The sequence below is a fragment of the Doryrhamphus excisus genome, linkage group LG16 (assembly GCF_037039965.1).
Source record: "Doryrhamphus excisus strain RoL-2023G ecotype Guam linkage group LG16, RoL_Dexc_Guam_v1.1, whole genome shotgun sequence".
NCBI classification, from domain to species: Eukaryota; Metazoa; Chordata; class Actinopteri; order Syngnathiformes; family Syngnathidae; genus Doryrhamphus; species Doryrhamphus excisus.
Window position 1 is genome coordinate 4,608,139 of NC_136372.1, and position 13,405 is coordinate 4,621,543.

The 13,405-nt window shown below is 41.5% G+C and overlaps 1 protein-coding gene across 2 annotated transcripts; it reads right to left on the reverse strand.

Moving 5' to 3' along the window:
• Positions 1 to 11,535: 11,535 nt before the first annotated feature.
• On the reverse strand, positions 11,536 to 13,291 carry mrm2 (mitochondrial rRNA methyltransferase 2). Of its 2 annotated transcripts, XM_078797019.1 has the most exons (3): positions 13,083 to 13,256; positions 12,910 to 12,994; positions 11,536 to 12,622 (listed from the first exon to the last, which is right to left on the reverse strand). In XM_078797019.1, the coding sequence occupies exons 1-3, from the start codon at positions 13,146 to 13,148 to the stop codon at positions 12,180 to 12,182; spliced, it is 594 nt and encodes a 197-aa protein (XP_078653145.1). In that variant the 5' UTR covers positions 13,149 to 13,256; the 3' UTR covers positions 11,536 to 12,179. The 2 variants fall into 2 exon arrangements, with proteins under 2 accessions (XP_078653145.1, XP_057906205.2); XM_058050222.2 differs by having other exon boundaries at positions 12,910 to 13,291.
• Positions 13,292 to 13,405: the final 114 nt, after the last annotated feature.

The following is a 13,405-nucleotide window of genomic DNA, read 5'->3' on the forward strand; positions in this document are numbered from 1 at the left end:
GCCCGAAGACAGCTGGGATAGGCTCCAGCACCCCCTGCGACCCTCGTGAGGAAAAGCGGTCAAAAATGAATGAATGAATGAATTTTTAAGTTCAGTTCTTTCCACTTTCTCATTCCCTACTTATCATTTTTTAAGTTAAAAAGTAACTCAAGTTACCCTCATTGTTACAAGTGCCGCTATGTAAACAATACAAAACCTTCTACCGGTCTAACAAACTTCCTCCATCAGCACTTCCTACAAGTTCACTTCAATATTCTCCTTCATTGGATCATTGCGATGGCAGAGCAGCAATAATTATATGCATAATGCAGGTAATCTAATGCATGGCATGCAAACCCCCCACCGTGCAACAGGAGACCACTCGCGTTGATATAAACTCAATATGGCCTATTAAGCAGCACGTACTCTCGGCTAAACCAGAAATCTGAGCAAACCCTTTTGTTCCAACATCTGCCCCGGCATTGCAGGACTCTATTAAAAGAGGAGAAATTGCATCAATACGTGTTGCCGTGTCTGGGGTAGGAAAAGGACGCTAGTGTTAGCCAAGGACTCTTTCAAATTATCATCAAGGGGCTGCCCTAATTTATGGTCACATAGCTGGGGACCTTTAAATGGCAGTAGGAGGATGCAGCAACATAAACGTCTGCTAGAATATGAGGGAGAACATTAAGAAAAATCTTAAGATACTGTATTGTTTATCATACTTTATATCCTATACAATGGTTTCATTAATTGCTGGGTTGAAACCAGTGAGCTGATGGGCGTGACAATGAATATGATCAGTATGTTCATACAATGTTTGATTCATATCACAGAAATTATTTGTTGTGAGTGTGCATGGTGTGTTGAATTAAGCTCAAACAGTCATAAAGGAGCATAAGATAAGAAACCCAAACTTCCCTCTCCTTCAATTTCATAGACAAATGAGGTCTAGCAGCGCATTTGCAATTTTCATGAGCAGTGCAGTCAGGCGCAGCGCAGCACACCCACGCCTTCCCCTCCCTGCAACTGGCGCAAGTGACAAAGACGTAGGAGAGAAGCCTTTAAATGCGCAGGACTGGACTGCGCATCAAAGACTACAATGCATGTCATGCACCCAATGTAGAGAGTTACCCAATGTACCACTGTGGAGGGTGCGCTTCACCTGCGCCAAGAATAGACGAGAGCTGGCAGAGCTGGCAAGCTTTCAGCGCACCTTTAGCATGAGTATTTGTCACAAAATTGTCACTGTGCCAAGCTGAAAATGTGGACACCTCCACTGGTGCGCCGCCACACCAAGCTGGACCAAATTACCACCTCATGGGGTGCGCCAAGCTCCGCCACAGAATTAGAGCCCATAGTCTCTCCCAATGTGCACTAGGTCTTCCCCGAGGCCTCCTATTACTTGGACATGCCCTGACCACCTCCCCAGGGAGGTGTCTGGGTGGCATCCCAGTTCGCGCCAAAGATTAAGTGATTGACGCGTAGTGGATCGCTGTGGCGCCGAATAACGGCAACATGGCAACATGCCGAGCCAACATTAATTCGGCGCACCAATCACTTCATCTTTGGCGCAAACTGGCACCAACTGGCGCCGGCACAGTGGACTCCGAGCAACATTGCCGCAACTTGGCTCGCGCCATTACATTCCAGTGGATTCCAATAGGTGACTTGTTTATGACATTTGGTTCCACTTGATGGACACTCGTCGCGCCACTTGCATCAAGCTATCTGCCGCCAAACTCAATTTATGCCGCCGTTACGAGCCACTACAAGCCAGTTGGGAGGCAGTTTGAGCCACTGCGCACCACTAGGCACCTTCATGGTGACACTAGGCGCCACATCAAATTGCATTGGCGCAAACTGGCACCGGCATAGTGGACTCTTAGCATAATCTAGAGGCCCATCAACCTTAAAAAAATGCATTGTCCAAAGGGCTGAAAAGAACAAGAACATCTTGGACTTTGACATCTTATGTTAGAAACACATAAAGGAAGTATTACTGGAAATGTCTGTTGACTTGTTGTTATGTTGGCCACACAGTCGGGAGATCGGGAAGAGTTTGTATGTTCTCCAGGTACTCCGGTTTGCTCCTACATTCCAAAAACATGCAAATTGAAACATGGTCGAATGAGAGGCCAAATGTCTTCTAAGACAACCTGAAAAGTCCATCTGCAATCGATTGACAGCCCTGAGAATACAATGTACTAGCATTTGTGGATAAACTGCAAATTTTATGAGATGTCTGATTTCAGAGGTTCCACCGTGGATGTTTTTTTTTTTAAATTCCACCTCTGCCAGAGATTCTTACTTCTCACATCAAAGACAGTTTGCAAGTTCCTGTGGCAATTACACCAAACAAGAAACATCCCTAAGCAATCAGTGTACACACAGCAAATCATTTGATCATATCCACCCCTCCCTCAGAGACATTATGTATTGATTTTTTTAATATCTCAAAAAGAAAGCAAGCAAAGTAGTTTTCATGTCATCTGTTTAAGTTTTTTTCATTGCATGACACCGATATGCCAAAGCCAACTGGAAATGACGAATCTAAATTATGTAAATTATTTTTTAAAAAAGTGAATATTTAACATCACAGCTTGAGTCCACCATCATTACTCCCGCTCCAAAGCGGTAATTCTAACGTTGGAAGGACGGGAAGCTTCTCCTCCTGGTTCATCAGCCTCCTGCGGCGCTGTGCTCTGAGACAATGTTCCACGCCTTGCCAAACACGCCGCCAGCATGACAACTCCCCCACTAGGCCGACTTGTGCACCTTCCCGGAATGAGACATGTCGAGCATGCCCACACTGTGGTCTCCCCCCCACCCCCAGTGAGCCTAAGGAAGGAAGAGCACAGTGTGGGCATCAAATAAGAGACCTTCACACAGTGCAGACACCCGGGGGCCCCTGCTGGATAACCATGTCAAACCTTGCCTTCAGTTGCTTTAGGAAGACCGTTTTTAAGTTATTGCTTCTTATACTGTATACCTGCATTCATTGACAATCTTATTATTCATTCATTTTCTTGCAGGGGTGCTGGAGCCTATCCCAGCTGTCTTTTTTTCTCCGAGTACTCCGGTTTCCTCCCACATTCCAAAAACATGCTAGGTTAATTAGCGACTCCAAATTGTCCATAGGTATGAATGTGAGTGTGAATGGTTGTTTGTCTATATGTGCCCTGTGATTGGCTGGCTGACCACCAGTCCAGGGTGTACCCCACCTCTCGCTTGAAGACAGCTGGGATAGGCTCCAGCACCCCTGCCAGAAAATGAATGAATAATAAGATTTCAATCAATGCAGGTATACAGTACAAGAAGCAACTTTATTAATTATTATATATTATATTTATTATTATTAATTTAATAAATATGTGTTAATTCCAGGCTGCACAGCAGACGAGTGGTTAGCGTCTAGCGTGAGTCTATTTTGTGTCTTATACTGTATGTAAATGTAACTGTAGGGGTGTTAGTTCATGCAGAGAGGGCTCTAATATGTTAACTGTATTTAGAAAGTCGTAAAATGGTTTTCTCTTCTATATGAAAATAGTCAGGGATGTACGGCTCACGAGTGGTTAGCACACAGGCCTCACAGCTAGGAGACCCGAGTTCAATTCCACCGTCACAATCTCTGTGTGGAGTTTGCATGTTCTCCCTGTGCATGTGTGGGTTTTCTCCGGGTACTCCGGTTTCCTAGCACATTCCAAAAACATGCTAGGTTAATTGGTAACTCCAAATTGTCCATAGGTATGAATGTGAGTGTGAATGGTTGTTTGTCTATATGTGCCCTGTGATTGGCTGGCCACCAGTCCAGGGTGTACCCCGCCTCTCGCCCCGAAGACAGCTGGGATAGGCTCCAGTGAGGATAAGCGGTAGAAAATGAATGAATGAATGAACAAGGCTTCGCTACACATCTTAAAAGAAAGCCCTTCAACTATACATCCGGATGTGGGAGTTGCAAAGAAGCTAACCTACCTAGCATGATGCTGCTGTTCAAATGTGAGTGTAATATTAGCACTGTAGCTAACAAAGCTATGCTAGTGCTGCTCGTCGTCACCTTGTCCTCTCAGGCTGTTTTATCTCGTGGTTTATTCTGTGCCTGTGTGCATTTAGTGGTTAGCGCGCAGGCTACACAGGTAGGAAACCCGAGTTCGATTCCACCTTCGGGCATCTCTGTGTGGAGTTTGCATGTTCTCCCCTTTTTCTCCGGGTTCTCCGGTTTCCTCCCACATTCCATAAACATGCTAGGTTAATTGGCGACTCCAAATTGTCCATAGGTATGAATGTGAGTGTGAATGGTTGTTTGTCTATATGTGCCCTGTGATTGGCTGGCCACCAGTCCAGGGTGTACCCCACCTCTCGCCTGAAGACAGTTGGGATAGGCTCCAGCACCCCTGCGACCCTCGTGAGGATAAGCGGTAGAAAATTAATGAATAATAGGATATATATTATATAATACCATATAATATTATATTATATAATATATTATATATTAACACAGTTCAAGACTCCTAGTGTATTAATAACATGACCAACCAGAAATTGTAAATTTACGACATAACCCAAAAGTGACAAAAAGTCGGCCCAAGTTTGCAGCTAGACCTTCAAAATGCAAAAAAAGAAACGAGAAAAGGAAAAGGAAAGATCCTTTCTTTGCAATTTATGTTCTAAAAATGTGTGTATGAGCAAATAAATGAAAATGATATAAATGAGTAGTTTCTGAGCACCATGTAAAATAAGTGGTCATCGATGTTCCACATGGATTAGTTCTAGCTCCAGCAACAATCTGCATGTTGCCTCAGTCGCCGTTGCTCGCTCTAAGAAAAACACTTGCCCTTAGCGTTTCGGAAGAGCTATTACAGGTTCACGACACCACTTCGGAAGTGACTACGATGTAGTATTTTCCAGCATAGCTGTGTACAGACTACTTAACTCACAGTACATACTTTTCCATAATATGATACAATCATTTTTGTTTACCTGTAGGATATGTCCAGTACCCTCAAGGCTGCTCAAAGCGGTGCTGCATGTTCAAAACCTTGAATATTTTGTCTGTATTTTACATTGGGAATGGGATTAAAGTATCAAATCTGAGAAGTTTATTGATTTTTAATCATTCAGACAGAATTATTTTGAAACTAAAGTACATTGTTTATATGGTAATTAGCATTCTTTGAGCCTATTCAAGAAACAATACAAGCAGTTGATGTTTGCTAAATACTAAGGATGAAGAGTCTTGAACCAGTCATGATGTGCTATACATATCACTATATTGACACTTACTATGGTACCCATTATGTCATTGGATGGTCATATCACCTTGTACTTCGGTACGAGGTACATTATTAAAAAAAAAACCTTAAACTGTATTATGGAAAGCAGGAAGTGAACAAATGTAACAGTTACTGATTGTAAAAGTACCAGATGGAGGGGTAGGATTTAATAAGCTTTGCTTCTTCCTACTCCTTTTGGACATGTGGAACTGTGAACTGATTATGTGATGCATTCAATTGTCATCTGATACATTCAAATGAAATAAAACCGTTACCATTAAAAATACCCCATACCATACCGTTTGTGTCATTTTGTTGAGTGACAGGTAAGTCAGTCATCATCGTTTTAAAGCAGCTATGGAAAACGTACGCAAGGCAGTCATTTGTTGAAGTGTGCAGATATCCAAATGAAGCCCCGATTTTAATTGGAACTCTTTCTTTTGCCCATTTAATTAAGTTGTCATAGTGAGCTCCAATATATGCTCAGGGGTCCAGTTCCTGTTTGAGTGGTAGGATTGCGGATTCAAAACTGGAAAGAAGACAAGCAGTGGGCTAATTGCTGTCTTCCTCTTAACAAAGGAGCTTACATTGTCCACATTGGGACATTGACGTGTTCAAAGTAGGTGATTTACCAGTTAATTTGCCCGGCCCACTAAATCAGTCAAACGGGTCAAAGTGGTCCTCCATCATTCAGCCAAACCTGGAATGGATGGTATGAAATACCATTGTAAGTCACGCAGGTTCCCTAGAGGAACATCACATGTTTACAAAAAAAAATTTCAGGTTGCTCTTTAAAAAGGATAACAAGAAACAGAAGAGATCCGTATCCTTCTCTAGGAAAGGTTCTGATACTTTGTTGTAAAAGTCTGATCACCTTCTGATGATCTTAGATATATATACGTATATCTATATCTATATATTGTATAATCCTCTTTCTTGGCAGTTAGCATAGCATAACAATAACTTGCATTGGACTTCTCATCAGCCCAGAAAAACAAAAACACTTTTCTATGGAAGGACAGCAGTGACAAGCACCTTCCAGCTCACTCCCTAACCTTCAAGATGAAGCGAGTCCGACAAGTGCAAATGTACAAATTCAGCCATTTTTTACTTAGGAAAATCATTAAAAAAGGATTGCAATCATACAGGAAATATTTTCTATAATACAGCATGGACAAATATTAATATTACTTAATTTTTGTAGTTTATTATTTTTTTTCATCATAGCAGGTGAGGCCCAGCTTCACCTGTTGTGTCCAAAAATGTTCCACCGATGGTCGCATACATTGTGGTGCCACTTATGATACTCATATGCATTTAATCCTACTTATAGGTAGGCTAATTGACGAATACATTGACGAGGTTTGTGTTATGGGTGCCTAATATTGGATTTTATTATTAATAATACAAAATTAATATTAATTGTGCAGTGATGAAAGAGGAGGAAAAAGGGAGTGTAAAAAAGTGGTTAGCGCGCAGACCTCACAGCTAGGAGACTAGGGTTCAATTCCACCCTCGGCCATCTCTGTGTGAAGTTTGCATGTTCTCCCCATGCATGCGCGGGTTTTTTATCCGGGTACTCCGGTTTCCTCCTACATTCCAAAAACATGCTAGGTTAATTAGCAACTCCAAATTGTCCATAGGTATGAATGTGAGTGTGAATGGTTGTTTGTCTATATGTGCCCTGTGATTGGCTGGCCACCAGTCCAGGGTGTACCCCGAGTCTTGCCCAAAGACAGCTGGGATAGGCTCCAGCAAATGAATGAATGAATGAACAATTGTTCCATGCCAAAAATAACCAGACCAATCACAACTTCACATTTTTGTTTTTTTTTTTTTTTTAGAACTCACGCTCTGTCGGAAGACTTGGAAGGGTAGAAGCCAGCCCCCGTGCATATAATAGCCTCCAGCCTGTTGGTGTGTGTGTGTGTGTGTGTGTGTGTGGTCCTGAGTCAGCCTGATGGGAGAGTGGTGAAGATGAAGTGTCTGGGGTCTGAGGGGTCATTCACAATGTTTGAAGCCCGTGAAGGCGGCTTGAGTAGATGTCTCTCAGATGACACAATGCACTGAGCCGTCTTGATTATCTGCTGCAGGTCCTTCCATTCGGCCACAGAGCAACAAGAGTAGCAGACAGTACAGCCGTAGGTCAAGATGCTCTCTATTGTGCAGTGGTAAAAGTTTGACAGGGGGCGGGGTGGCTGTGTTCGGGGTCTTCAGGAAGAAAACCAGCTGAGGTCCTCTGACATGAGTGTACTAAGTTGGTGACACTTTCCACCTTCTAGTTTGTGATGTTTTTATATTATTATGAGCTTAATTTGTTTGGGTTTTTTATGTGTTGAGGTCTCATCCCTAACCAGGGTCACTTACGGGATGGTAGAGAATGACTAAATAAAAAATTAACACCATAAGCGAGATAATTTCATAATTTAAAGTCCTCTACAGTGTTAATAATATATGCCATTAATGTGGACCCTAACTACAATACTCAAAAAATATTGTAAAATATTTAAGAGCTAATCATGCTTTTTCTAAAAGCGCCATAAAGCAGACAAAACGAAAGCCTTGTTGATTATTATTGACTATTCATGAGCGGAATCATTGCATGTTTTTCCTGAGGCGCCCGCTATAAACACTTGAGATGTGCACAAAGAACCCATGACGTATTTGTGGCCTTCAAAAGCTACTTGATGACAATAAAAGGAGCACTATTATTATTATTATTATTATTCATGAACTCTCCAGATGCTGGAGGTGGATTTGATGTGTCTCAGAGACACCAAGAATGGCCATTTTTGGTTATACTCCATGTTAGCCTTTTTGTTTTTGTAATTATAGACCGTGTCAGTCTGGACAAATTGTAATGTGTACAGATTTTTACAACATGCAAGTGAATGCATCTTCATTGCCCTTCATTCAACTTGTGCAGTCACATCCAAGCTTTTTTTTTGTGTCACTTTAAAGACCAGAAGGCAGACAAATAGTAACTTTAGCTAGCAAGCTAGCTCGCTGCCGCCAGTGACAGCTCGGCAAAATGTGTAAACAAAGATAATAGTTTTGATGAGGAAGTGATCTAACACGCTGGCACTGCACAGCATTGTGGTTTTACGGACTAATTTGGATTTTGGTGCCAATACGGGACCAAGTGCGTCCCTTTTCGGCTCAATACCGGGTGTTGACAACCCTACGTGACACCGCAAACAGATAGGGTTCGCTGCCGTACAGGGATAAGGCTAACATGGGCAGGATGACAGCCCGCCTTAATGATTTGAAAATTCCGCCCAATAGCTTATAATATTATAATATATTATTAATATTTTAATAATATTATATATTGTATAGAAAATGTATTAAAAGGATTTAATAAATTAAAACATGGTTAATCGGTTCCAGACATGATCATGATAAGTGAATTTCCAGAAAGTAGGATGCCTTATTTATAAATCCACTATTTTTGTAGTAGAATAGGAAACCTGTTTACAACATTGTAAATATTAGAGCCCTCTAAACATGAAATAACACCCCTATAGTCACATTCATACTTATATTAACCCATATGGGAGACAAAAAATGAGAAAAGATATAGCAGGCATAAATGAAAACATTATATAGACTCACATGTTAGCATTGGGAGAGTTCCTTGTTGTGGTTTTCTGGTTTCTGGACAGTACTTCCTGCGGGGGGGGAAATTGATTGTAACATCAATTTAACACTACTGACACTCAGTGACCAGTGTAGTATACTACATATCATCACAATATCTTTCAATGAGTCTTCTGAATGCGTTTTATTTGTATTTTTGTGAATTTTGCCATTTTTATGCTTCAAAATGTTTAATACTATACCATATTTTGCTAATTTTTTTCATGGTTCGTATGGTCCTGCTACTTATACTCCAGAGAGACTTGTATATGGGTTTTTATTCACACTGACAGCCATGATAGGGCACTGCTGATCTGCAAGTATTTAGCCTGTTATTCTCCATTTTGTTGTTATTACAATAACTTGCATTTCAAAATAAACACTGCTCTTGATTCAATACTTGATACAATACTCAATACTTGATTCAATACTGCTCTTGATTCAAAACAGCATTTTCATCCAAATGCAACACCCATCAAAGTGCGCAACACACAAACACTGGCACCTTTTTTTTAATTTATTTTACACATCAACCGCATTGTTAAAATTTTCATGCAGCAGGCCTTTGCGCCCACCAGAGAAACAAAGGTCAGAGCGCACACGAGGAGGCGCAACATGTGGCTGTTACTCTTATTAGGTGCAGCCTTTCTAAATGTTAGAAAAGAGCTGAACTTTTGGGGTTGCAAACAGCAACAGGACGCATGTAACTGGTCTAAAAATAGGTTCCGTCGCAGCTGTATTGTATTATGCAAGCTGCATATTCTCCACCATTGAGTATGTCCATCAGATGTCGGATGTAGAGTTCATTTGACTGGGATAAATTCATTTAAATGCAACTTAATGGGCTTTAATTTCCATCTCAGCGTCCCTCCCGTGTGTTCTCCTGCATGCATGCATGCATTAGACTCACTGAGCCATTCCTTGCAGCTTAATTGGAAAGTCTTATTTTTCCTCAAGTCCTTCAAATTACTGTAAAATGGCCAATCATATGGAAATGAGATTATACCTAAATTGATTTTTTTTTTTTTTAAATATGATCATCGCAACTAAATCACCAACAAGCCTAATTAAGATTGCATTTGCATTTCCAGGGGCCGCAAAGGAAGTGACTGCACATATGAATACATTAGTGTGTGTGTGTGTGTGTGTGTGTGTGTGTGTGTGTGTGTGTGTGTCTCAGGGGAGTGACGGTAATCCAGTGAAATGTGTGTGCGCGCTCCCCAATTGAAATGAACAGGATGGGAAGGGCAGCCGACCTCTAAAGATGATTGTTGGCAATGAACGGGAGCCGCCATGTCTGTTGATGGAGCTGATAAAAGCTAGATGTGAACAGATGATCCATTTTACTTTTCATTATTTGTTGATTATTGCCCCACACACACACACACCCCACCATTTTTTTTTGCTATTCAGATTGAAAATTATGGCGAAAATTACTGTAGGCTTGATGTTAATTTGGCTGGCGCCCCGTGCGGCTCGCGATGAATGATGATTCATTCACAGGTTAATTCATTCGTCTGTGGCCTGCAGATAGAAGTGGTTTGAGAGAGAGAGAGAGAGAGAGAGAGAGAGAGAGAAAAACATTAATAGGACGGCCACGTCTGATGCTGTAGATGCTACAATTGCCACCGTAATCACCTCAACGCTGGGAACAAACATCCCTACACAAAAGGAAAACCTCTGCAATGTCATGGGATATTTTTGGCCAAACAATGCTGAGGTGTCAAAGCTCACATATATTGAATGTTGTCAACACACACCATAATACAGGCTTGGAAAAACACGCAAAGTACATTGTTTACCGGATTATTTGTCAGGCAAATACTAAGTCTGCATACACGATAGACACTACCTGTCATTTGGTTCATAAAAACATACCAATACTCCAATTCAAGCCTCTAATTAGTCTTGTTAAGTATCACTAGGTATGTTGGCATTTATAAATGTGGCTGTAGGCAACCTCCTGACATTTTTTTTTTTACTTTGAGTTTGACCAATCACAGCAGAGTGGAGTGGGCATGCCTGGATGCAGGCCAAGAGACCGTTTTGCAAATGCAAGGAAATACAGCTGGAATAGGTAAAGATTCTGGAAGATCTAGAAAGCTTTCTGCGCAGCCTATTGTGTCTACCTGCTCAATAGAAGTCCATAATTCAATACAAAGAGCCAAAATGAGCAAAATAAGTCCTTTAACTTAAATCTATCCAACATGATATCCTGAAAAAATGTCTCCTCACAGACTGTGTGGAAGTGGTAAAAAAATTTTGGGTTCTTACTTTGTCCCCACTCAGCTCACTAGTTAGCTACACTGAAAAGTGACAAATCTCATAGCGAGGATAAATGATGGGCTGTTGTCAATCTTTTTTTATGTCATGCAAATCGACCTACATTACATTCGTTCCTTGTACTAACATCTGAGTTATGTCTCATTATCTTTATAATGCTACGATATTAGGTGATGGAAGTATAAATGCGACTATAGGGGTGTTGTTTCATGTCTACAGGGCTCTAATGTTATCTTATTAGTTTTGTCATATGAGTTTTTTTGGGCTTCAAGTAGAAAAATACTCAATATATTAATGTTGTATCATTGCAGTCAGGAACAAATGAACCGTGATAAACAAAAGAGGACATATGTGCTTTAGGTCATGGAAAGTGTTTTTATTATAAAAACAACAAACACATCAGGTTTACGATAACAAAATGATAGCAAACTCCACAGCAGCGGGCCGTCGAAAGGCCGCTAATGTTTTCCCTGCCTGAGAGCCAAGCGTCACACAGCTCCTTCCTTCCTATTAGTCATGCAGTGTGTGCGAGCGCTTCCTCATCATCACCCCCTCTCAATGACAAGAGTGGGATATTTCTACATGGCCGCCGGTGCTAATTACTAGCATGAGCAGAGCCGGTAAATGTCTTTCCACAAAGCAAATAGCAAAAAAAAAAGTGAGAGTGTAGGACAAACACCGTGGGCCAACTCCGAGGTTCAGTGGAGCTCAGTCTCCAGGCATATGCTTCTCATAAAAGGTCTACATATCACTGAGCCAGTGCTGCAGCTGGGATACAATTCAGGAAGGTGCAAGAGGCCCTTACGGTGCCTCAACAGTGCCACCTATTGACGAGAGCTAGAAAGTGCACCTCAGGTTCCATAAAAGCAACACATGGCCACAAACTGTTGACGTTAAATGTGATTAAAGTAACCTTTTATGCTTGTGTGTCTTGTAATAAATTAGTGTGTTGTTTTTTATCATTATTTAATACAATATACAGAGAAGTATATTACATCTGAAGTATCAAAATAATCTATTATCCTCAACTTTCCTGTAGTTCCTGGCAAGGAAATACCTCTCAGCAGAGTCTTTCCGACTTGCATTTGGCTTTAAACTTTGTACGTTACTAAACACAAGCAAAAGCCTCTCTTGGAGTTTACGGGCCAACGATCCATCCCAGTACTTGCACAGAAGAGAACCTCCAGGCCGCAAGATCTTTTCGGCTAAGTCCAGCAGAGACAAGCACAGCGTGATGAGTCTCTCGTGGTCCAGTTCCCGGAAGCCGCTGGCGTTGGGAGCCATGTCACTGAGGAGGAGGTGAGCCTGGCCGCCAGGGAGCAAGTCACAAAGCTTGGCGTGCGTGGCAGGGTCAGCGACGTCGTGGCTGGACAGGAAATGGGCGCCATCCAGAGGGTGCATGTTTAGGAGGTCAATGCCAACGACTGTCCCACTGGGTAACTTTGAATCTTGATTTGAAACAGATTTCTGTTAATTTTAGCTACATAATCTAATTATGCTATATTTTTGCGGTTCTCTGTTTAAATAAATTAAGATGAATTTATAATAATAGACATGTTTGCATTGAGATGTTATTTATTTTGTGCAGGCACATTATTTTGTATATTTATATGCAGCATTGTTTTACTTTTTGTAAGTCGTATTTTGTAAGACTATTTATGATTTTTATTGGCATGTCTTGATTAAAAATTTATTGATATGGTTTGTAAGGCCCTTATTGTTTAAAATCACCCACCTGTACCTGCCGAGTTGACCCTGTGCACCGCCACCTGGCTCCAGGCTCCCGGAGCTGCACCGCAGTCCACCACGCAGTATCCCGGCTGAAGGAGACGGAATTTGTCATCGACCTCCAGCAACTTGAAAGCGCTCCTACAGCGAAAGTTGAGGGCGTGGGAAGCTTTGACGTACGGGTCGTTCGACTGCCGGACAAGCCATCTTTTCTCCGCTGGACTTTTTTTCTTCAGGAGACGCCATGAGGAATGGATTAATCTTATTTGTATGGAACGACACATTGCTTTCGAGGACAGGAACCGGAAAATGTCATTGCGCAGCCGCGGAACCAGAACTTCCCATTGGCTTGAATAAGGCGGCATGTCCATCACCTTTATAAATCCCCTCACAACACGGAAAGGCGAAAAAAATGTTCCCCATCTTTATGGTTTATTCTTGTTTCTTAACCAATCATACATTTGTTCATGTTGTGCGTTTTATATTTCTATATATTACGTACA

What these genes read in the sequence shown, in the direction of transcription:
- mrm2 (XM_058050222.2), bottom strand. Translation starts at nt 13,273, where the DNA reads ATGGACATGCCGCCTTATTCAAGCCAATGGGAAGTTCTGGTTCCGCGG. An exon ending in GGTCAACTCGGCAGGTACAG is followed by an intron (nt 12,623 to 12,909) that starts GTGGGTGATTTT and finishes TTTCAAATCAAG; the next exon opens with ATTCAAAGTTACCCAGTGGG.